Source organism: Ptiloglossa arizonensis, chromosome 12, assembly GCF_051014685.1.
Source record: "Ptiloglossa arizonensis isolate GNS036 chromosome 12, iyPtiAriz1_principal, whole genome shotgun sequence".
Lineage (NCBI taxonomy): Eukaryota > Metazoa > Arthropoda > Insecta > Hymenoptera > Colletidae > Ptiloglossa > Ptiloglossa arizonensis.
This window is the reverse complement of record NC_135059.1, coordinates 6,341,693-6,367,021: the sequence shown is the minus strand read 5'-3', so window position 1 is coordinate 6,367,021 and position 25,329 is coordinate 6,341,693. Positions and strand designations below refer to the sequence as shown.

At 44.8% G+C, this 25,329-nt stretch overlaps 1 protein-coding gene across 1 annotated transcript; it reads left to right on the top strand.

The window, feature by feature from the left end:
• The first annotated feature begins 238 nt into the window (after positions 1 to 238).
• Positions 239 to 3,359, top strand: Hry (bHLH transcriptional repressor hairy). Its single transcript, XM_076324329.1, has 3 exons — positions 239 to 837; positions 1,299 to 1,394; positions 1,596 to 3,359. Exons 1-3 carry the CDS (start codon positions 685 to 687, stop codon positions 2,430 to 2,432), a joined length of 1,086 nt encoding a protein of 361 aa, XP_076180444.1. The 5' UTR covers positions 239 to 684; the 3' UTR covers positions 2,433 to 3,359.
• Positions 3,360 to 25,329: the final 21,970 nt, after the last annotated feature.

The following is a 25,329-nucleotide window of genomic DNA, read 5'->3' as shown; positions in this document are numbered from 1 at the left end:
TGGATTATCTCGGCGAGTCGCAGCGGCGTTACTGGGATTTTTTTCGAAAAAATGACTCGGTGACAGTGCACAAAAACCGATCGATCCGAGCACGGTGGTAGGCACGGTGGTGGGGGTCAGCGCGAGGCAACCCGCCACGGTCGTCGGTTCAGACACCGAGGAGTGGGGCCACGGTCTGGAAGTGGGGGGGCTCTTAAAGGCAACCGGGTGCCGTCCGACCGTCGGAATTCGGTGGTGGAGGGAAGCCCAGGTTAAACCGTCACGCGCTATCCCCTCCACGCGGCCGGTCGGCGTTTTCCCCCCACCCTGAAAGTGGCAGCGCCTCCACCGGGCATTCCATCGGGTGGCACGCTTCGACGGGACGACAGAAGACGTTCGTCGTTCGTTCGGTCAGTCGTGCTCTGACGCCCGTTACGAACGGTCGGAGTTCTGTGAGTTGAGACGAGCGAGACTAGCGAGGGACCCCTTAGGTGTTCTCTTACTACGTTCTCGGCCAAATCAACCCCATCTGGTACAATATCGTTTCTCGGCCAGCCACTTTGGGATTACGTACGTGGCCCGTGGCCAGACATCAGTGCTAACGCGCGGCGCAAGCTTGGATTACCAGTGCAGTGCTTACGCGGCAAATTGTGCCCACGATTTGTCGTTTCTTGTCGTCGCTATACATACTGTGATATCGAGAAGATGGTGACCGGGGTGGGTGCCACGATGCCAACAGGCGGTGTCACCGTCGGCGCTACGCCGCCGGCGCAACACGTGCCCCAGGAGGCTGGTCAGCCCCCTGCGCAGACCACCACCACGACCACAACCACCAGAAGATCAGGAGAGAATCGACGGGTTAGTGTCTTCTCGCGATGATAGAGATTTCTTCTTTTTTTTCTCTCTCGCGATGTTCGGGTGGTCGTTTCCTCGATCCTCGTCTCGCGACGACGATCACCACCGGGGTGTTCCTAGTCCCGAGATTCTTGACAGTTGGCGCGGACCCTCGGTTTATCGAACGAATCCGTAAATTGTTCTCGCAACGAACGGTACAGCGGGATCTCTCGGGTATGGGATCGAGTATACGAAAGTCGACGAAAATAAAATTCAATTGGCCTCGACGATGTTCGATAGCAGTCCCATCGGAACAACGTCAACCGAGAATAGAGTCCGCTTCGTGTTCCGGTTGTCTCAGGGGGGGTTCGAATTACTCGAAGGCCTCGATGATACGTCCCGTTTCGAAACGGGGTTCCGAAATCGGAGTAGTCGACTGGCACCGTCCGACCTGCTGACGGTTCCCTTTTTTCTTTATGTTACAGAGCAATAAACCGATTATGGAAAAACGGCGACGCGCCCGCATCAACAACTGCCTCAACGACCTGAAGACCCTCATTCTCGATGCCATGAAAAAAGACGTAAGTATATCCCCCGTTAGCCACAAACACCGTGCCCCGTAACGAATTCCGACGTCGTACCCGCGACGATGATTACGCGAGCGTAACGCTGGTTCGCACGCGCGCCAAACTCTTTTCGCGCCGGAAATCCGAGCCAACGTCGACGACGAGACCTCGAAGTCGCTGTTGCGTAATCGGTGGATTCCTTTTGCCTGATTACAGCCAGCGAGACACTCGAAGCTCGAGAAGGCGGACATCCTGGAGATGACGGTGAAACACCTGGAAACGCTCCAGCGGCAACAGGTTGCGCTCGCCGCGGCGACGGATCCGAACGTCTTGAACAAATTCCGAGCTGGTTTCACGGAATGCGCCGGCGAGGTTGGCAGGTTTCCCGGTCTGGACGCGTCGGTGAAGAGGCGTTTGATGGCCCACTTGGCCTCCTGCCTGGGACCGGTCGAAGCGAACAACACCAACGCGCAGACCGCGAATCAACAGCCTGTCCAACCGGCGCCACCGACGACGCAGCTTCAGGTCCACATCCTACCCCAAGTGGACGCCACCCCGAGGATCCAGGTTCAACAATCGAACGGGATCTTCTTCACGAACGCGAACGGGACGGGTTTGCAGCTGGTGCCTACCAGGTTGCCGAACGGTGACATCGCCCTGGTACTTCCAGCCGGAGCGAAGGCAACACCGGTTGCTTCGCCGGCCTCGTCACCGGCACCCACATCGCCTCTGCCGACTCTGATCCCGATCCCTCAGAGAACGGCCAGCACGGCGTCAGCGTCCTCTTCCACCTCCTCGACCAGCTCGACCTCCACCTCGGCAGCGAGTCCTGTCGCTTTCGAGGCACCACCGGCGGCCTTTCGCGAGCAACCGGCGGCCTTTGCTACCGCGAACAGTCACAGGGACGTCGCGACCTCACCAGCGAACGGCTACACCAGCGATCCGGAGTTCGACCCTCGTGTCTACAGCCCTCCTCTCCAGAAGCCACTCGCCTTGGTCATGAGGAAGAGCGTGATGCCAGAGGTCGAGGACAAACCGTGGAGACCGTGGTAAACTCCCGTCTCGATCCGTCCGACGAATATACACGTTCGACGTTCACGGAATAAAGAGATACAGAGAGAGAGAGAGAGAGAGAGAGATGCACAGTACAGACACACGGTACGTGTTCCGAACGAAGACACGTGGATCGGTTTTTTTGGTCGTTCGGCGACCGTGAACGATCCCGCGGAACACGGATACTTTGTTCCTTACGTATTCGCTATAGGATCGTGTTCGTCGTGGCGAAAGACGAATGTGTCCTGCGAGCTAGGAGATCTTGAGAATATCGCGAGTTCGATGCCCGAGTGCGTACAGTCGGCCAGTAAGCCTATGAGGCAGTGCCTTATACAGTGCCTTGTAAATATTTCTATTATCGTTGATATCGGATCGGTCGTGCCCGGAAGAATGTAAAAGAAAAATCCTTTTCGCGTCGTGGACACCCTTTTTTTTCGTTTCTTTTTTTTTCGGTTCTTTTCTTCGGTTTTTCTCGTTTACGTTTCTTCGTCGTTCGACTCGCGCGGCCCCGTCCCCTACCTTCGTTACTTCGATACTTTCTTCCCTTTCGCCTTCCTCTGTACATACGTTAGAAGGATATCGTATTTTAAGTGCCTTACGCAACAAGAATCACCGAGGTCTTCCATTCTGTTTCTTGTACGTAAAAAAACGCCAAGCGAGTGTTATGTATCGTTGCGAGTACGAGGAACGTTTTGTAACTAACGCGAATTTTAGTTTGTAGATTTAGTTAAGTCGTGCGCGAGTGTGCGTGTGTGCGTCCGTGCGTGTATGTCGGCTGCGAGAGTATGCGAACAATTGTCCTATTTATATTTATATGAGTGCAGAGAAATTAAATTTATAATTCCTCTCTATCGTGAGAATAGAAAAGATCGACGCTTATTACTGCAAGAGTATCAAATAAATATTGATCTCTTTCTCAAAACTTAACTTTGGTGTCATTCATTCGACTTCCGCTCTCCCGTTCTCCACGCTTCCGTTGCATAAGTTTGCCCCCATTGAATCTACCCTCCGATCTGTTCGAACAGTTTCCCCGGGTAGAGTTACGTGTAAAAATGAAAATTAATTTCAAATGTTTTCCACGCTGTCGAGAGTTACGAAAGAAAAGATCAGTTCCAAAATCGATCGCTCTGAAATTCGGTTTCTCTATTTTTCTAGATCGAGCGACGATGGAAGGAAAAATTATTCCAAGGAACAAAAATTCAAAGGGTACGTATCTAACGTCCCGTCGTTTCGAGACGTTTCAAAGAGGACTCTCTCTCGCATCCGTACCGTTGCATTTCAGGATCCAGACTGAGCGAAAGAGTAGAAAGATACCTCCGCCAAAGTGCTGCCACCTGAACGAGGATCTCGGAGGTTCGCGCGAAGCAAACCGGTCTCCCGTCCCTTTCCTGGTCCTGGCCGCGAAGAAGGGGCCCAAAATCCATCCCCACCCCTGGTCGGGCCAACCGTACCAACCACCAGAATCTGCTGCCGCCTGGTGGCGGGTTCTCGAACACCGTAGGGCCCTCTCATCCTTGGAATTCGAGTCCTCGTCCTAGCGGGGCGACGCGGACGTTCCACGACTCGTTTAAACAATGCCGGCGACTATTTTCGGGCCGAGGAAAAATTACGACCGCTCGAAGAAGGAACGAGACTCGATTAGGGGTTATCGGGGAGCATGAAAATCTAATCTCGAGACTGGTTTCCCTGCCGCTCGCGATAACCAATTATCACCTACGACTTTCACCCGTAATCGGCCGTGAGTAATTTTCCAACGAGATCGTGCTCGTGCTTCCGGTTCGGAAAATTATTGCGTCAGGTCGCAGCTCCCAGGAAACGCGCGATTTTTGCCTCGTCGATCAAAGTATAACGCGTGTCGCAATCCAGCTTTGTAGAATGGCTAAAATCGTGCGTCACAGCACCGGCCTGCGCGAAAGCAAACCTTTAAAACGTTAGACTTCGTGTCACTGGCTGCATTGACCTCAAGCATTCCGTTTGACTTCACGTTCGTAGTCTGCGCTCGAATGAACCTCTCGCTCGTGAAAAAAAATATCTTCACGAGACTCGCCGAGTTTTATACCATTTTCAATTTGGAAGAAGGTAAACGATCGTTCCCCGCTCTCTCGAATTGTCGTTCCATTTTCAGAGACGTTCTCGACTTCGAAAACCGAGTAAAATTGTTTCGCACCGTGATCGAAGAATGCGCGTTGAAAAGAAAATCTTGAGTAACCAGCCGCGACTCTTTCAAAAGTAATGTATACGCGTGTCGAAATAAACTCTTTCTTCGGTACGGTGTAGAATAGTTGGGAAACGAGTAATCGCAATAATCTTAACAATCGCGTGGTTGCTATTATTATATAACTACATTGTACGATCTACTTATTCGTCAAGTTGGCTCACCTCCCTCTTGAAAAGACGCGCGATCGTGCCCCCGTGAGTCGTTCGACGCAACGAACGAAAGGGAGGGGGTAACCGAACCGAGACGATCTCTCGAATGTCCGATTAATTTTGGCCCGGCTATAGCGGCACGGGATCCATTCCTCGCGCAGGATATTAACACCAGGCTTACGAACACATCTTGCGACAAATTAACGCGTATCGAGAAGAGATAGGTATACCGTGTAAAGAATTATAAAATTATAAAGCTTTGAAGAAAACGAACTTCGAGGTATGTGTGTCTTGTTAAATGAATAGTGGTAGAAGAAAAATGTAGACTATTTCTGTAATTTTCCTCATCGATCGTAATGCATCGAAATGCATCAAAATGCATCAAAATGCATCAAAATGCATCTAAATGCATCAAAATGCGTTAAAATTCATCCTGTGCAAACCTAGTGTCGAAAATTCATTTTTCGGTATCTAGTCGTTTCGAGGACGGTTTTCGGAAAAACCATACCGTCTGTTACCATAACGTAGCTCCCCGCGGACGATGGTATCTTAGAGGCTGCAATCTGAGACGCGAAAGTGGCAATGTCGGGGGAAGAAGTTGCGAACCACGGGCCCTGGTCGTAGCGACTAGGACTCGAAAGCACGGTTTCCTTTACCTTCGAGGAAAGAGTGTGCGACGAACCGAGACGACGCGTAATTTATCGCGATGAATTTGATCGATCTCCAACGTGATCCGATGACCCCTCGCGTTCGTCTGGCCCTCCCTAGGCACGAGATTACGGATTTTACGTACGCACGCGGATTGCATAAGCACCACCAGAAGTTAGAGTTCCTAGTTATCTGTGTCGGGCGAGTTGGTTATCTTTTGTTACGTAAAATCCCCCCACCCACCCTTCCCCCAGACAAACGGGTCTCACGAGATACCGAGGTCTGGCCGGATTCTTCTCTCTAACCTCACGCGTACGATTTCCATAACGACAATTCCACGCGGACGTTTCTTCGTGTCGAAACGTGCCTATAATTGCCCCACCGTCCCCTAGGCCAACCGGTCGTTCTTTATTTATCAGCCTCGGCTCCGGACGGCTCTAACGGTCATTAGGATGATAATCGAAACGCATAATTTAGTAGGTAATTTAATTAAATCGCGCGTTCCTTTCGCGACGCGCGACATTATCTTGCGAATCTCCCTGCGCCTCGACGCGGTAAAAGGAAACAACAAAAATTCGTTCCTCTTTACTCGAAACAAGTGCATTCTTCGCAGCCTACCACCACCACCACCGCCATCACCACGGATCTTTTGTTCTCCGTCGAACGGACCGACCTTCCACGAGATTGGCTCGAAAATTTAGAGCGTTCGTTCCAACCGCGTTATAACGAGAAGCATCGTCCGCGACGTTGAAACCATGATCTTGGAACGCTGGACAACGTTGTAGCGTAATGGGCGAGTTTCAACGATCATTGATATGCAAATCGTGGAATTCCATCCAGTTGATCGTTTTTGCAGTATGCACGGTTCGCGTACTCGACTCGCCAATGCAATCACACCAAGGAGAAAAATACTTGGCGCCGCTGATACTTTAAGTAGGAAATTGAAAGTTTTGTAATCGGAGCGACTGTTTAACGTATTTACGTTCCATTTTCTCAACGGAGAACTCGAACTTAGCTCCTGTAACGAGACACGTCTGGTACGGACGAAAAGAAAAGGTTGAATTTGGAGCAACAAATCGCGAGCTCCGTTTTCTTAAGACGGAATGTAAACTTAACTCTTGGAGTAAAAGCTGAGGCAGATGAAAATAAAACGAAAAGAAACTCTGACCTAATCCACGGTACAAAGTATGCGCTTTACTTGCTCGAAGAAGAATTTAAATTTAACCCTCATTGTAAAGGATATCTACCAATGTTCGTGAAAATAAGGAGAAGAAACTCGGACTATGAATTAGAAGCTCCATTTTCTTAAACGAAAACTCAAACTTCTCGAATCCTCGTATTATCGAAAATGATAGAGAAATATTCAAACATTGGCAAACTTTGCGAAACGTTCCGGTATATATCGAATGCTGGTTTTGAAAGTTTGATCCTACGATTCGAGCTCTTTCGCTCAATTTTTCGTTGCGCAATCGTCAATACATTTATCACCCTCGCGATAAAGAACGAATGGAGATTAATTACAATTCGATACGGTCGAAGAGCCGAAATACACTTTGCATACTTTAGCATAAGCGGAAAACATATCTCAAATCTCACGTACGATACATGTGCGTTGTAAAACCGTGCTTTCATTTCTGAAACAGCTGCTCCGTACTATCGATCGAGGCATTCGCGCCGATCGACGTTTGCTCAAACCTTTTCATACCATTTGTAACGGCTTGTGTTGTATAAATTTTAAACGAAATCGTACCACTTCCCTGCAAAGTGTTTCGTTCTATAACAAAATTCAAACTTCAACATTCATCCGAGGACTAAGCGAGAAAAAGATCGTTCGTTGTTTGAAACTGTTTACTCAAACCTTTTCGTACCAATCGTAAGACCTCGTGTCAAATAAATTTCAAACGAACTCGTACCACTTCCCTGTAAAGTCTTTCGTTTCAAAACTCAAACTCCAACTTTTGTTTGTATCGAACCCTTTCGTACCATTGGCAACATCTCGCGTCAGTTGAATTTCAAATCCCCTCGTATCGGTTCCGTTTCCACTTCCCCGTTGAAATACATCGTTCCAACTGGCATCCAACGAGCGAATAATAAAAGAGAAAAGTAACCCGTTCCTCGATTCGTTGTTCGGGTATCGAAACTGTGCAATCGGGAGCGTTTCCCCGTGTTTGGCGTTCACGTTGGCCAGATTTTTCCGAAAGCGAACGAAGAAAAATAACCGCGAGGTGAGTCAAGGTAGCGAGCCCGTGGACTGGCTGGGAAAAAAGAAAATCACTTAGTCACGAGCGATCGTTATGCTAATTCCCCGAACGTCCGTCCGCCGGAGGACGGTGAGAATCCGATTGCACCTCGACAGCCTCTAGGAATTCCCCTTTCGTCGGCCAATCAGCTGATTCCTAGAACCGCGCGATCGTACGGTGACGCGGCGGCCGCTTCGACTTGGCTGGTTGTACGGTCGCGGTCGCGTGGTTTCAAGGACAAGGCAAGGTTGACACGCGCCGGCACTCGCGAGGTGCAAGTGGGAGGTCTCTCGCGGTCTCGTTCCCTCTTCCGTGTTCTCCTCTCTTGTTCGGCATCTCTCTATGCCTCGCTGCATATCCCCACGCTTCCGAGTCGCGCCGCGGCTGGTGACTGCGCGGCGCAGCCTCTCCGTCAATCTTGAGCTGATAAACGCTATCCGGTGACACCGCGTCAGGCGACCGATGATTATCTACGCCCGTGGAAAAACGCTGCGAAGGCTTCTGCTTCCTCTCCGGTTCTGTGTCATCGTCTGCGACGCGATCAGGAATGCGAACGACGCTCGATCGGGCTAACGGGCGTAACCCTGCGTATTCACGTAGATGTTTCACGCGACGACTCGGTAATTACGCGACTGACGTACAGCGAAAACCTGAACATTTTTTAACACGTCTACCATTCAACGAAATTTTAACCAGCTCCGGGAAACCGGGAGAATTTCCTCGTTATGTAACTCGCTGCGACGAGTCACAGGGAAACAGAGGAACGCTCGATTTTTATTCGTTAATACGATCGGATGCACACCTTTGGAAAAGATTCTTGGAGGTTTTTCGCGGGAGGACATTTTTATTTTGAGAACGTTTTTTTTTTAGAATCTCTACTCGTGGAAAGGATTTTTTAGAGTAACGACACAACTTCCATGGTGAATCTTAAGTTTAATAATTCTGTAATTTAATCCTAGACTTGTCTAGAATTTATTCTCGAGCGGTGAACTCGTCAAAATGATCGACTGCATGAGAATACACGTAAATTGATACCACTATGGCTTTTTGCTCGTTGCAGCCATGATTTCGTAACATCCGTCTCGGTACAACCTTGCTCCACCGTAGTCGAGTAAAACGGGAAAAGGTTTTAATACTATTCTTCCTGCTTTTGGATCGGACAACGATGGATTAACAAAGTGGAGATAAAATCGGTCCTTGTGAACTAAATATTACAGTTTGTAAAATTAAATATCATCTAAACGAAAAATGAAAAGTGAAGTTAACCGAACCGGTGAAAGGAATTAACAACTAATATCGAAAAGTCTGACTAATTTGTTCGATGAATAAAAAAAAACATGGTGGCTCGTAACTGCTGCTTAAAACGAAGAAAATTGGCGAACGTAAAGTTTTTATTTTCGTTGGCTCCGGTTCGTCGTTTGAAATTCAAAAGAGAGCAAACTTTGGCTACGATAATTGGCTATTCTTCTGAGAAATTTTACTATCTGCTCGTGCATTATTTTCTGAATATTTCTTCTAGAAATAGGACACGCTGGAATACCGAGAAGAGTTTGAACAAATTTACGGAGATAGTGAAATAACACGGAGAAGATTCTCGTCCTTTCTAATCCCATTTCTTGAGGTATCGTCGCTTCCATTCTTGGAATATGGAACGCAGGTCGTGACACTTGATTAAATTTTTAAAAATTCAACGCGCATAGGAGGAAAACCAAACGATATTCGATGATTACTTACTTATGGGAAAGGGACGCGGCAATTTTAGTTTACTCTCTTATTTCCGCGCAGCGCTTGATTAGGTTAGTAAAAATTGAACAGCTCGACGACGATATTGTACCTTGTGTAACAAATGGTAAAGATACAACGAAGAGAGTTGAAATCAAAATCTGGAACACGAGTAAAATAATCTTCACGTTGATCATTTTAACCCAAGATGATAATGTTAACCGATGATGAATGTACGATACAATTTTGTTTGTTAAACTTTAAAAACACGTGGTATATTCCACAAAAAGGAAAAACGTTTTAATAAACATCGAGAATATTTATACCTAAAAGTCGAATAATTCTCGAACTCGTGTTTCATTTATTACTATTTTTATCTATTTAGATAAACATTACATGCCCTTCGACTCTGATTCAAATTCTTCGTCTTGTAAAGTATCGAAGATAATTACATTACGCCGACAAAATGTTATAAACGAAAGTTAAAGTTTTTCGATTTAAGACTTTTGTAAGTATTAAATTGTTGGTCGATTAAATTTATAAATATTGTAAAAGGAGTGAACAGTTTCTAATATCAAAGAACTTTCCGTAATATCAACATATTGTAAATCAACAATCTAGAGAATTTCTGTACTTTATCGTCCTTAAAAAAAAGTTTTTCAAAAAGATACACTTCCCGTCACGCAGAGTTAGAGTCAGTTTAATAGTCTGATCGACAATGGCCTATTCTACTTGCATCCGATACGAACCACGTGCTAGCTACTGCACTTTCGTTGCAACGTCGTGCCATTTGACACGTTCTTCCAATATTTCGATTTCGATAGCTCAAAAATTTAACGACTATCGTCCCTTATAAAGAAATTTTATTTTTTCGGTCGCTGGGTCAACGATGAGAACAATTCTCATCTAGATGAAAACCTCGAAGAACGAATAATTTGAATAAATACTCAAATTCGAAGTTTAACTGTTATTCGCCATTTTTATTCGAATACAATTTTTCTACTTATGTCACAATTACCTAAGATTTGATTCTATGCCACATTCGTACAAAAATATATACGTTTACCTATTCTTATGATAACATTCCTAGCATTGATATTCCTGGACTGCAAAAATTCAAATCAATTTAGAGAAGTGTGATTCGCGTTCAGAAACAATTGTTCGATTATTGCTAAAAGTTGAAACGAATACACGGTTGTCAAATATCTTGCAACGAAGATACCTGGAATGTTTGTAACGATATCGACGCATAAAATTATACGATCATCAGTGTGCAATGTTTCGATATTTGTGAAATGCTGAATTTAAAAGCTTCGAATTAGTAAACTGTTCGGCGTCTTTCATTGCATTAACACTCTCGCAAAAGTCGTCGAAGGTGGGCAGAAGTTTTTGCGCGAGGCGCACGGTCGTCAAAGTGTTAAGGGGGATTCCCATTACACCGTCAAAGGAATCGTTTCTTTTTTAATTAAATTTTCTCAAGCTACGCATCCTTGAAAATAAGTCCCGCGAATTTCGTGAAAAATTACCAATCAATTTTCCACGTTTCTTTGTTACCAATTCTACCAAACTTAAGCAGATATACCCTGATGTAGAATGTTTCGAAGCCACGTTTCTTTGAGAATATATTCTGCGATTTTATACGAACAAACAAAAAAATCACCGAGCAATCTTTCGCGTCTCTTCATCGATCCTGCGTCACTTAAATATATATCTTTAAATTTGATATTCGTTCGGCTCAACAACATCGAAGAAGTCCCTTCGATATTCCCCCAATTGAAAAAAATTCCGTCTCGTTTTTCATGCCAGTACGAACGATATATATCCGCGTATACTTGGCTAATTTGTCGGTTTCGTTGGCAAAACCAGCACCGCCGGTAAAATATTTATCACACACCGGTTTAAAAAATTCCCCGACGATACATTTGAAAGTCGATAAGCACGTCCATCGAAAGTCCACGTTTGTATTCCTCGTGTATTTCGCGGTGGGAAAAAATTCCGACAATTACCTAATTAATCGCCTTCGTAATGGGAATCCCCCTCCCCCTCGAGAAACGATCGCTCGGATGAATCGAGACAGGAAGCATCGAGCGTGTCGTAGAAAATATCCCGATACACGAGAGATTCGATTGTTTTTTCGTTGAATTTTTCCTTGGAAGCGACGAATATAGTAAATCAGAATCGAGTTCGGTCGCCATAAACGCCGATGGGCCACGAGCACCTCGAACGAACGAGCGGTACCCATCGAAGATTAGTCGTTTGTCTCGCGTCTCACGTACACGATCGACTTCGAAGTTTTTTTCCAAAGCGGCGTTTATCGTGCTGCCGGTACGGCCCTTCGCGAAACAGGGCCCGATGCGATCGAACGGGCCCCGCGTCGCCCGGCAAAAGAAGCTGGGCATTTTCGTGCGTTCCACGTGCCGCAGGAATGGGCCGTTCGGGTTTCTTTTGGGCCCGAGAGTTTCGGTCAGCATGGTTACCGGTGCCGACTGCCGCGAACCTTCTGCTTGATGGACAACAACGAAGTCGAGACCGTAAGATCATAAGTCGATAAGAAACGGGCCAACCCCTCTATTATTACGTTGCTTGGAAATTAATTGCGAATCGTTAGCGAGAACTTGTTGCCAAATTTCCGACCTCGAATACTTCTCGGTGAAGTTTTATTTCATCTTTCCAAGGGGAACTTCCGACAACGGAATAATCTCGATTTTACGACATCTTTTCCAACCGAGGAATATTCTTCGTACCACTTTATTCAGTTAAGGTAGGCCCTTTAAAATTTTACGAAAATCATACTCGTAATACGGAATATTATTATTAGTACTACTTTATTCGGTAAACTCTTTTTTTAATCTTACGAAATATTATTACGAATATTAATGTTACTAGTACCTTATTTACGTAAGGGTTAGTATTATCGATCCGATTCGACTCGATAATATTTACAAAAAGCAATAAAGCTTCAATTTACCGTTTGTATTGCACCGACCTCGTGATAACCGATACTTTTTCACCGAGAATCGAGAAAAATACAAAATATCGTAAAGTGGACACGATTCGTCTCGTGTCGAAATTTCCAAGAATGTTTTACGCGCAATATTATCTTCCTCTCTGATTTAATAACAGAAAATTTTAATTTCACATCCCGTAACCTGAAAGATAACAAAGGCATTAACAAACAGTGTTGCCGACGCTGGTACTCGTATACCAAACGAGTGTTTACATCGATAAATCAAATTCTACGTAAAGTTAACATTTATCGAGTTCGTTTACAATCGAACTGTCGAACTATATAATCAATGCTGACACGGTAAGAGTTTCTTAAGAAATATTGTCAACGACAAAGTACCAAGAGAGAGAAATTCTTCGTTGAAAATTAAGATAAATTCAAATTTAAATTTATTAAACCCTCTTTCTCCGGAGCGAATTGAAATAAATGTATGTTACTTTCAAAATGTACGCGACCGGATGAAAAGTTCGACGAATAGGGATAAAAGTAACAGCTTTGCGATTAATCGGAAAGTTAACGACGTATCGATTTAAAAAGTCGACTCCTGCAAAGCCTCGTCTCGAGCAGTGTCGTCTCCAGAGATTGCGAGACCCGTTATTCTTATTCCAAGATAATTAAAAAGTCTTTGGTTGTTGGCCGTTATAGTGTACGATGTACTTTAAAAATCTATATCTTTCACAAAGTTATATTTTACGACACCGTCTTCGCACAATCAAAAAATTCAATTTTTTAAATTTTTCTTACAGTTAGAAGTACCTGGAATAATATGTCAGAACGATTTGTCAAAATTTATGTAGAATAATACGTCGGAATGTCCTGTCAAAATTGGAACCTTCGACTGTTAGGAATAACTGTAAATCATATATTACGTCACGAAAATATTTACTACTTACCCACGAAGAAAATTCCCAAACTTCACCTACATTCGAACCCCTCGGAACAGTGTACTCTCTCAACGCGTTCAATTTCAACATCGCTTCGATTTTCTATATCTAAGAACGTCCCCGATATCCGATCGAAACCTAGTGCAGAAAGTTGAAATGTTCGATAATTAGTCCATGTACTCGTCGTTTTACAGCACTATCGACCAGAGCAATGCCATGTAAAAGTTCGCGAGTATGGATTATCGTGTCGGTACTCCGAATGAAATACGTAGAAGAAACCGTGTGCTCCGTTTGGCCGGTGGCGAGGGCCAGCACTGGTCTCGAGCACGATTTCGAATTCGATGAGTGCGCAATACCGTTGTCGCTGACTCGGTTCTATCGATGTTTCCCTTCTCTGAATGGCGGTTTTGTATTTCGAGAATGTTAATATGACGAAGCGTCTGCTAACGGCGGCCAGACGCTGAATAATCAAACGGAATACCGAACCGGCTCGAATTACTTCGCTCTTCGGAAGTGAACGATGTTTATTTCGCGGAACTGCGAGCCGGGCAGGTCTCCACCGTGCGTGTCAGCGTTTTCGACCTGTGCACGAAACCGAGCAGTCGCGCTTCGTATCCGATTGGTCGGCTCCCAAATTCACTATGCACGACCGGATGGATCTATTTTTACGCGGCTGGAATGCGCGACTCTCGATCGAGTTCCGTTTCGTTCTGTCTACCGACGAACGGTTCTCGATGACGAAAGGTTTCGCGATACCCTTCGACCGATTGTGAAATCGGCCGATTTCACGGATTCAACACGGAACACATTGTCCCGCTATTCTTAGAACGGATCAAGCTTACTTACAACGCTCGCTGGATTTGCATAGGTTGGCCCGTGGCACGACGCGGCGACGAACATACATCAAATCGTATCGATCCGCACCAGTCACGATCGGCCATTGTTCCCGTAAGCTTTTTTGCCCGACACTTCGTTCGGAGACCTTGCTCGACCGCGTGTAATCCGGTATTTACATATTACCGAATCTACTACGTCCGAGTCCACGAACGATCCTCGTTTCCGAGCTAGTCACTGCCTCGGTCTACAGCGTTTACAACGAGCCCTTAGAAGTCGAAACGAATTGTTTGGAAACAGTAGACTGGAGCCTCTAACCTCTGGTGCGTCATCAGTTTCGTATCGCGATACTCTTTGTGTACCTTCAACGTACTCGGTGAGTTATTCGCGTAAATCTTTCACCTAAATTTTATGCCGTGTAACAGAATGTCTCGAACGAAAACATTTTTGATACAGAAAGGATAATAGAATAATTAGTTTCTTGCCAGAGGTCGTTCTGACTCTCGTTTCTTGACCGATGTGTGCAACATTTGGAAAAAGGTTTCCTTTGTATTTTGTATACATAAAAGTATATATAAATTTGTATCATATATATATACAATTCGAGTACCAACGTGTACCAATGTTACAAGTTAATCATCAGTAGACATAGTATTTTTTTAGACACTTCAGCTAAGCTGGTTAACGTATAATAAAATTTGTTTATTTCCAATCTGCAAATCGTGGATTTTTCTGCCCGATGCAAGGTTCTTCGTGCAATCGATCGTACTCGCATTTGTGTCACAGCGATACCGACCACGATTCCACATACACAACCGTGCACGTTGAATTCAAATCACGCGTACGTTGAAAATTACCGATCATCCACGTCCGACGTTTCAGGAATGTCGAGTAATCCGTACTCTAACATCCTGCAAAGGTATTACGATCCGCGAGGGGGAAGATCGGGTCCTTCTCCGGCGAGTGACGACCTGTCCGCTTCAAATCCTCCAAGTACCCTCTAATCATCCCGGCACGAAGGCATCTCGGGAGGCTAGCACGTGACTCGTTACAACCCGCGAATCATCGCTCTAATTCGCGTAGAACCATTGAAGAGGTTCGCGTAGGACTCGATAAGGGCGTGCGAGAGTCCGTTCGCGAAGAGCACCGGCAATTTAGGTTAATAACACGCGGACGAGGGAACGGTGGGGGAGAAGCGGGAGGCGCGTGCAACCGTGAAGCCGCGCAACGACGACGTCGTCTTCATCGTCCTCTTCATCCTCGTTCACAGCCGGTGGTTACGATTATTACGATTATCGTCGGTCCGCCTCGGAGCGAGCCGAAGCCAGAAGGCCAGCTCGTGCGTGTGTGGGTCGAGAAACCGGAGTTATTTATGAAGTGTACAAGAGAGAGAGAGAGAGAGAGAGAGAGAGAGAGAGAGAGAGAGAGAGAGAAACCGTGGAGGCTTATCCGATGCTCTTGTTTCGTTGTTTGCTCCCGAGCGCGTAATACCGCGCTAGAAAACCGCGACACGTGCGATCGTGGCCCGTGCGCGCGCGTGTTCCGTCTCTTTGCGTTTTGCCGCGCGAACCACCACGTGGGTGATAATGTGGAAATTGTGCTATGGCAATCGGTACTTCCTGGCAAACAATGCGATCGCGTTCTCCTCCGGGGACCAAACACGCTCGAAGATGACTCTGACTTCCACTGTTAGCTACAGAACCACCCATGGTCAATTTTTAACTTTCAAACTTTCTATCAAAGTTTTAGTCAATTGTTAACCGTGTGCTTGCCTATAGTATTCCTGGACTATTGTCGAAATAGACAATTAATAGTACTCGTAAATTTGCCCTTTCCAAGAAAAGACCCTTTTCATTTAGCGATGCTTAGTTCAAAAGAGCTAAGCTTTTTATTTTGTAATTAAGAGAAAACTTCTCAAACTTCATCTCACATTCGAATACCTGAGAATACTATCTTAACACGTTAAACGCTACGCCGGTTTACTAGATTTAAGTATGTCGCCAATACCTTCGAGTAATAGTTTGAAATTATCCAGACTGTAAACGTCACAGTCTCCCTCGGTAAACACCTGGCTAGATTCAAGTGTCGTTCTTAAGAATTTTAATTTTGCATTTAATCGCTGGTACGAGTTTCCGCCGCCACATTTATTGCGTGAAAGGAATCATTATAGAATGTAGCGAAATTATCATGCTGTTGGAACGCGAGCTGTACCTGCGTGCAAGGGCAATCGGTACAATTATGCTTCTGTTCCAGTGTATTTTCTGGAGCACCGTTTAGCCTTCGGTTCACCATGGAGGAAAAGGGAACAAGAGAAAGGGAACTGTTCTTAAGAACTATTCTCGGGAATGCGGGTTTCCCTTTCCTGAAAAAATAAAATTTATATATCCGATTCGGAGCAATCGAGATAGAAATTTTTCTCTACGAATAAAATTTACATTTTTCGAGCTAGTGTAACAATGTTCGCTTAAATTTAAATAAATCGAGGTTTCGTGTTGAAATTATCGCGAAGCGGATAGCGATTTTATTTTAGAAATTGTTTCCAGTTCGAGTCTCGGAACCTTCAACGTAGAAAAAAAAATATAGAATAGGGATAGTATATTCGATAAGTAAAAATTTTCCATTTTGTCGCTTTATCTTTAAAATAATGGTATCGATAAATTGGCGAGGTTCTCTCGATCGAAATGAGTCCAAACACGATGTAAATCGGATAAACTTTACTCGTGAATTTAAATTTCGAATTCAAATATTCCCTATAGCAAAAATAGTCGAATAGCGATAAAATTTATCCAATTTGTGCCGTGTTTGGGTTCATTTCGATCGGGAGAACCTCGTCGATCCGTTGATATTATTATTATAAGAATAAAATGAAACAGGTAGAAGTTTAAATTGTTGTAATTGAATGATCGATCGTAATGGGTGCGACGTTCCTTTCAAATGCTCCAGCTCGATCATCGCTTCTTGGCAGATTATTTCTTTCTCGGTTACTCCTGCTGTATCTATTCACTGTCTTTGTTCACAAGATCCGATTACGACTCAACTCGAGACACCGAGTAGTAACAAAATAGTGGGGATGGGTCATTGAAACTTAGGCGAGACAATTCTACCGAAACTCAAGCGAGCATTACTGTATACTATAACTGTAGAATTAAGGTTCGCAACGATTATAATTTATCGGAAAAACATATACGTCTTTCTACTTTTACAATAGGAGAAATATAGGTACGAAGAGTAAATTTTTGAAATTTTTCACATTAGTTTCAGCTTCATTTTACCTGTTTCATTCTGCTTCGACGATTTTCAATCGCATCTCCCTACAGAAATAATGCATATACTATAATTTTGTTATATTTCAGTGTATCGTTAATTTCGAAAGTGAGAGTGGCGATGAATTTTATTCATATCGATATTTTTCGCATTTAAATTAAAATCGATATTTGCGTTATTCCATAAATGGGCCACTACACATATGTGCAATATATAACGTAATACGAAACACTTTATTTCCGGTAGAAACCTCAATAATTATAGTAGCAGAGGTAAAATAAACGTACTTACAGTAAATATATGGTGTGCTCGTATAATCGAGCAAGAATAAGAAAGAATAGATTATTCTTAAATATACAAATTTTCTCTTTCCACCTTCGCTAAAGATAATAACGTACCAGTTACATTTAACCATTATTTTAGCAGCGAGACAAGTATTTGCGAAAATTTGCGCAGCGAAACTTATTCACTATCTCGGTGACCGATGAAATGTGTTTCTTATCGTTACGTCGATGCACATTCTAAAATAGGCTCGAATTTCTATCAACTGGAACTGTTTGAAATAAAACGATCCTTCGAAAGAGAAACATCCGAGACGTTCTCGGAAGATCGAGATAGAAATGGTGGCTCGATTTTCCTTCCAGTATGCAGGATATTTTCGTTGCCCTTGTTCGCGGTAGTTGGTGCTCGCCGAGCAGAGAGAATAAATAACCACGCGGCTGTTTAACGGATCGTAAATGCGTCGCAAATTCCATGGCTTCGGTTCGAAGGCAATTGCACAACGTAATTCCCACGTGGTCCGACGATCATCGTCCACGATTATGGTTACCTTCGATTGTTGCTCGCCATCGTAAAATTCTCCCTTCGTTTAAACGTGATCACGTGGCACATCCACCGTCGAAAAATGATGAACGTATATTGTTCGCCTTCGGAACAAGTACAAATAACACTTGAGAATATTGAAAGAAATACATTTGCAACAGTCCGATGTATTATTTGTTAATTTTATTAACTATACAACCTAGTACCGAACGTTACCTTCGATTGTTGCCCAGCATCGTAAAACTCTCCCTTCGTTTAAACGTGATCACGTGGCACATCCACCGACGAAAAATGATAAAACTTTCGTTTCTGTGTTCGTGTATTGCTCGCCTTGAAACAATGTCTCCCGTGCCGATAGCTTTTACGTCGCGATACCGTTTATCGCTCTGCATAGCTGACCAGATTATGCTTGACTCGCGAGGATTTCCGAGCGGCGTTCACCAGTTTACTGTTCGAGCACTCTTTCAAGTGCACCAGTTAATCTCGAGACAGTAATTTCGTCTTGGTTCTTCTTCGAAACGAGGGAAGAATTCGAGAACTTTGGCGTTGGTTTTTTTATCTTTTGCGTACTCTTTTCAACGACCATCGTTATATGTTACTTGAATCGACGAGTCGAAGAAAGGTACAAATCCAAAATTGACCGTTTTCGAATAATTTCAATGCTTCGAATAGACCTTTGAGTTCAACGAGTGCAAAAATCTATTTCTTCAAATATTTTAAAATGTTTTTGGACTTGTACTGTTTCTCGACTCATCGATTTTCTTTACTTAATATGTACAAATAAATATATAATAGTTTGAAGTGTTATTTGTTAATTTTATATATATATTTTATATTTCTTTAAGTATTATTTGTACATATTTTATAGATGAACGATTCGTTGACATTTTGTTCGCGCATTGTAACACGTAGTTATTTGATCGTGTAAAATTGAGACCGACATTTGGTACGTGTCACGTTTATGACGTTTACAACATTAATAGGTTGCGTTGAACGAATCCCTCGTAGGATTATTACGACCATATTGCGGGACGAATAACCGAGACTCGAAAAGAAGCAAACACGCGTATAACTCGCAAAGATCGAGCACAGAGATCAATCGATCGAGTGGTTATCGAGTTCATAACACGTCCATTAACATTTGGAAACAATACGATTAATATTCACCCATTTAGACACCTACGTTGAGCTCGTTGCAAAAATATACATTGCTGAATGACGCAGAGACTAAAATTAATTCCTTTCGATCCAAGGATAATATTTTAACTACTAGCTGCATCGATCTCTCTTTTAAACAATGGAAGATTTACACCGAGTTGAAAATGGAGCACGGAAAAGCATCGTTGGCCTTTAAATTTTCCATTTCGAGAACAGAAAATTTCATATTCTGTCTCCAGACTTTTTAATCTAGTACAAAAATCTGTAGCCTAAGACCTTGGTGGTCTTACTCTGCTCCTTATTTTTTCATATTTCAACGATTGCGTATAATCGTAACAATTCGTTTCAATGCGATTCGAATCTATGTATCTTATATTGTACACTTATAATAGGTGTTTTTGAGCAACTATAGGAAAAGATTAAACGTTTAACTTTGGACTTGTAGTTTAAAATACAGAAGAGATTTTACATCCAGAGAGCAAAAGAAAGGACATCTGTACTTTTCGAATTCAGCAAGAAGCTTTAATACCACCAATTTTACCACCAATTCGACCAAACGATAATATCTCCCGTTGTTAAACTTGAGAAAAAGCTATAGTTGAAGAGCACGGCAACTTTCTCATCAAGGCAGAACCGATTCAACATCCAGTGAGCAAACGAAAGGACACCTGTTCCTTTCAAATTTGACAAAAAGCTCTTAAAAACACTGTCAGCTTGTCACGCCAAGGCAGAACAAATTGCTCTCTCGCTCTCTTACGCTCGACTACTCTCTCGAGCAAGACTCTCTCCCATAACATTCACACCACGGACCGTATAAAAAATTCAATTACTCAACGATCACTGAAATATATTCGAATCTAAAACTTCTACTACTCTCCGACTTCTCTCTTTAGTTGTTACTCTTTACTTGCTCCCTCGCTCTCTTATATTCTATTGCTCGCTCGAACAAGACTCCCATAACATTCACTGTATAATATACATAGGCTATATAAAAAATTCGATTACTTAACAATGACAGAACTATATTCGAACCTAAAACTTCTATTACTCTCTGACTTCTCTCTTTAGTTGTTACTCTTTACTTGCTCCCTCGGTCTCTTACGTTCTCTTAGCTCGAGCAACGTTCACACCGTAGACTGTACAACAGTGTACCGGACAAAGGACTCTCACTCGTGAAATTCATCCTCGCTCCTATACGTAAAAGCAACGCTCGCGGTACAACAATGATAGAACGGTACGAGCGTACACGAAAATTGGCCGGTGGATGGCTACCGGGTGTCGAGAACGTTTACGTTCAATTTAACCACGGGCAGATTAAAATTCTCGCGTTCACACCTTTACTATGGTTCGCGGAATCACCGGGACGCTTTACGCGCAATTACGTCTTAAGTGGCTCCTCCTTGTTCTTGGCCCCGGTTTCTGTGCCCGCTCATCTTCCAACTTCATTGCTATGCATGGAACGGTGCAAGGATTGCAGGAGAACGACGAGGGTAATTGATTCCTGTCCGAACGAGATATTTACATACGCTAATGGCGTGCTTTCGGCTTATTTGGCCCTCGTGCGCGCCACGTTGTTGCGTGTAACCGTGCTCTCGAGATGCCGATTATTGGCGCGATGCATTTGGAAAATCGTCAAGGGTCGTGGGGAGGAAGGGGGACGGGGAGGCGGAGGGTTGGTACCAGTTTCTTGCTTCCGTAGATTGCGTCGTGAATTATTTCGGATGAATGATCGTTTTCGGGCGCCCTCGTGATGGATGTCCCGACCGCCTCGTCATTAACAACGTTGGAAGACATTTTTAATTGCGATTGACACCGACTTAATGTAGACGTTAGCTCCGGATAGGCAATTATTCAGAGTCGCGCGAGGTCCGGAGGCAATTTAGTAGCGACGATATTAAAACCGTATAAATTTACCTGTCCCCGAACAACGACGGGGAAAACCAATCGCGTTGGTCTCGCTGCTCGGGGCAACCGTTTTCCGGATACTTCGAACGAGACCAGCCCTCGAGAGCCGAATATTTCTCGATATTTACGAGAAACGAATTACGTCGATGCATTCGGATCGGTTGCTACTCGATCCGTTTACAAGAAGCTGAAATATCGCGCCGAGCGCCGCTCGGTGAATTCCAGGACGTCCCCATTCAAATGTGTTTACCAAAAAGGAAGGCGAACGGGGTGACAAAACGAACGAAACCCCCGACCGCGAATGCCGAGCTGCTAATTCGTCGAAAAAACCACGTCACGGGAACGGACCCACCGAGCACCCTAATAAATATCGAACTCCCGAAGATTCCTACGAAATCGTAGCGCAAAACCGTGAGACAGGGCGAGGGCGGGGGAAGGGAGAATACGGGTGAGCGAGGTTCCAACGGTACGAAAAAATGTCCGTGAGCAACGGTAGCCAAAACATCAAACGGAGCGATACGATGGATGTTGCGCGGATCTTACATCTGATTCGGAACGCGGCCCGGCGATTTCTCTGCGCTAAAGGATCCCGCCTCGTCCGATGTCAATCGCGCGTCCCCTATCTCGAGGATCCGTTCGGCTCCCTCCCGCCCCTCCCACGATCCCTCGTTGCTAATCCAGGGGTATCCCATGGATCCTGAAAACGACCACGAAATACGATCGCAAGATCGTGCGCTCATACGTTGCGCCGGAGAACAACAGAAAGGAGTTCGTACCGCGAAGATAAACATCGGATCAGCGGACGTCACGGAACAGAAAGGCAGCCCTCGTCTCTTGGTGCGTCCGTCAATCACGGCAGCGGATTCGACGACAAACATGCAACGCAGAAGCTGTCTCTTCTCTCTTTCTCTCTCTCTCCCTCTCTCTGTCAGTCTTTACCCTGCCCCTGTTCCCGAGCAGCATCGAGCAACGGACAAACAGACGATTACGAGGGAAACATTCGGAATACATTCCCGTAGAGCCGGTCCGCTCGTTCTCTTCGATCCCCTCCAGAGCGATCCGTAGCGAGCGCGTGGCCCGTTTCTCGGGATGAATCAGCTTCGGATATTTTCACTCCGACGCGGAAGAACACGACGCCTCGACCGCGTACCAGAAGCTTCGCTGGATCCGTGGACGACGATCGCGGATTTCGTTTTGTCAACGCGAGTCGTTTCGCGGCCCGAATTTCGAAAGACGAGAAAGTGTAGGATTGGACGAAAGTGTAGGATGGAAGTGATGGATGGATCTTTCGCGGAAAGGATGTTCCGAAAAGTGGTCGATCGCTGGTGCGATTTTAGTAGAGGCGTGCTCGAGATCGGAGAGACACTTTTTCGGTTGTATGTCTACGTACACGTGTATGTACATTGGAGGTAATTTTTTGGAGTCTATTTAACGCGAATCTGAACGAACAAATAATTGAACTTTTGTTACTTTTACTTTCGGTTCGAACCACCAAAGGGGTCAATTTGACTTTCAAAGTTCGTTTTAAAATTACTCGATCATCGACGGTGCCTTTGCCTGGAATATTCGTCAACAATTATCAAAATAGATAACAATCGGTACTCGTAGATTTTTGGAAGGATATTCCGAGAAGCTGTACCTCGAAACGAAGAGAAAAGTTCGAAGAAACATGGATCCGCGAACTCTTTGTTCGCGATATTCAGAGGTTTTAAAGTTTAGCGTAAGAATGCTAAGATATTCATCGATGCACCGTATAAAACATGAAAGCGGCCTGTATCTTCAAAACAGAATGTTTGCAGACTCGCGTTTATTTGATCTTTTTTCGTAATTTTGCGTTGCAGAATACGTCTGCTCATTTTCGGACGTTCGCTTCGGAATCTCTCGTCGAGCGTTCGTTGAAATCATCGAGGTCGAAATTAAGCGTTTTTCTCGATTCGTTTGTTTCTTTTGGAAGATATCGAACATTAGCTTTGCTATATTCGTAACACGTATCGGCAGTGTTTGTTAGAAATCAATTTCGAGGCAAAAGTCACGCTGAATTAATATTCTTACAATTTGCTACGAACACACACCGTACGACTCGAAAGGATCGCGGACTCGAATCGATCACCGCGAATAATTCTCGAAGAAATATTTTAATCGAGACTCTTGTATCTTCAAGGAAGATCTCGATCGGTCTCTTCGACGCTCGAGAGAATTTCCATAAAGGCGAATAAATTCCAAAATTTTCGCGGTCAGCCGTTCGAGAGACTCGCGAACTCGAGAGAAGCTGCAACTATTTCCACCGGTCACCTGCGTTTAGCATTCAGCCCGCCGCGATAATTCATCCGTGGACAAAAACCTGATGAAAATGTGGCTCCGGCAACGGACATATTTGGCTCGTTCCACGTTGGACGTCGGCGTCCCACGGTTTGCCGGAACATCAAAAAACCGAATCTAGATGCGAAGCTGACCGGGGTCCTTGTGTCGGGAAGCATCGTTCCCAAAGAAGGTTGCTCCCCTCTCGACTCTAAGAACCTTTCGCGTATACGATCACGAATGGAACGGTTCTCTACGAACTATTGAAAATTCTGTATCGCTATTTTGGATTCCGTGACCGCGTTCCAAGGTGAAAGAAAACCACGAACACGCGACAACGTTCGAAAAAGAGAATTATCCGGGGTCTCCCGGAATCGATCGGGGTACTCGTTGCGCGATCCGTGCTCCCCGTATTCCCGGGTATCGAAAAGTCGAAAAACTCACTCGAACAACATCTGTCAATCGGTGGCCCCTGTGTACGAGGTAACAGTGTCATCTTATTAATATCTCCACCTTTTTTCGCGGCATCGTTCGTTCGTCGAACGTCGCTCGAAGCGCCACGGATTTCGTACCAGAGGCCAGAATCCCGTATTGGTGTTCGATCGCGGACGTTCCTTCGATATACGCCCGTCGCCGACAAAAAGTGGGAAGAATGCGCTGGCAGAGCTCGCTCGGGAAAGGGGTGGGACGTCACCCTTCCGAAACTGGTCAGAGGACAAGCGGGGCCACTGTATCAAATATTGACTCGATCGTGAAAGCAGCTGCCGCTTCTTCGTGATCGATACAACGCCACGATCGTGGTACTACGTTCCCCTCGATTCGTTCTCGGCCCTACGGGTTCCTTTTCGCCCGGTTCTCCGTTTTCGTCGCGCGAACCGGAACATTTTTCGCAATTTCGCGACTTACGTTTTCGGAAAGGTTCCGTGGGAAGGTTTTGGCACCGCGGGGGGGTCCAGAGGATCTTTCGGCGAGCCGGGTGCTCGATCCGAGTCGAGAACGAAGTTCTCGGTGCGAATCGACAATCGAATAGCGGGACTTTTGCGCAAACGGGATTCGACGCTACCCTTTTTTCATTTTTTTTTTTTTTTTTTTTGAGTCGTTGGTCTGTCGAGAGACAAACTGATGAAAAAGAGGACAGTGATATTTCTATTGACCAAAAATTGTGGCGATCGACGATTCGCGACACGGATTATTAGCAGAGAGTTCTAGAGATCGATGAAATGAAGTACAATAACGTTTCGGGGATAGGTAAACTCTCGCGTTCGCGATCAGGTGTCAGGTGGTTCGATTCTTAAACATCGTACAAGGCACTGCCTACTTAGATGACGTAAATTAGCGATCGATACTTTTCGACCGTTCGACTATTTTTTTCCTTACCAACGATCATCTCGATATTTTAGGCAGAGCAACGAAGAAAGAGAAAATTTGACTCGGTCTGTCGAAGATAGCGATTATTGTACACGGTGTCGAGTCGAAAGTTACAAAAATTACGACGAAGAATGGAAGATTTGGCGATATGGAAGATTTTCTATCGAAAGTTTGACAATTTTGACACCGCGCGTGTCCGTTTTCCACGTGGACAGGTTATCTCCTACGAAGAGTTCCCTATAAAGGGTCAAATCTAACACCCCGAATGCCACGCGTCATCCGGCAGATGTATCTCGATGGTACAAGGGTCGTCTTTGATATACTTTTATCGGAAACGGCGAAATGTAGCGGACAGATCGGTATTCCTAGATTATGTTCCT

Excerpts from the sequence above, each read along its gene's own strand:
- Hry (XM_076324329.1), top strand. The coding sequence starts at position 685 with ATGGTGACCGGGGTGGGTGCCACGATGCCAACAGGCGGTGTCACCGTC. Across the intron at positions 838-1,298 it reads GATCAGGAGAGAATCGACGG|AGCAATAAACCGATTATGGA; the intron begins GTTAGTGTCTTC and ends TTTATGTTACAG. Across the intron at positions 1,395-1,595 it reads TCGATGCCATGAAAAAAGAC|CCAGCGAGACACTCGAAGCT; the intron begins GTAAGTATATCC and ends GCCTGATTACAG.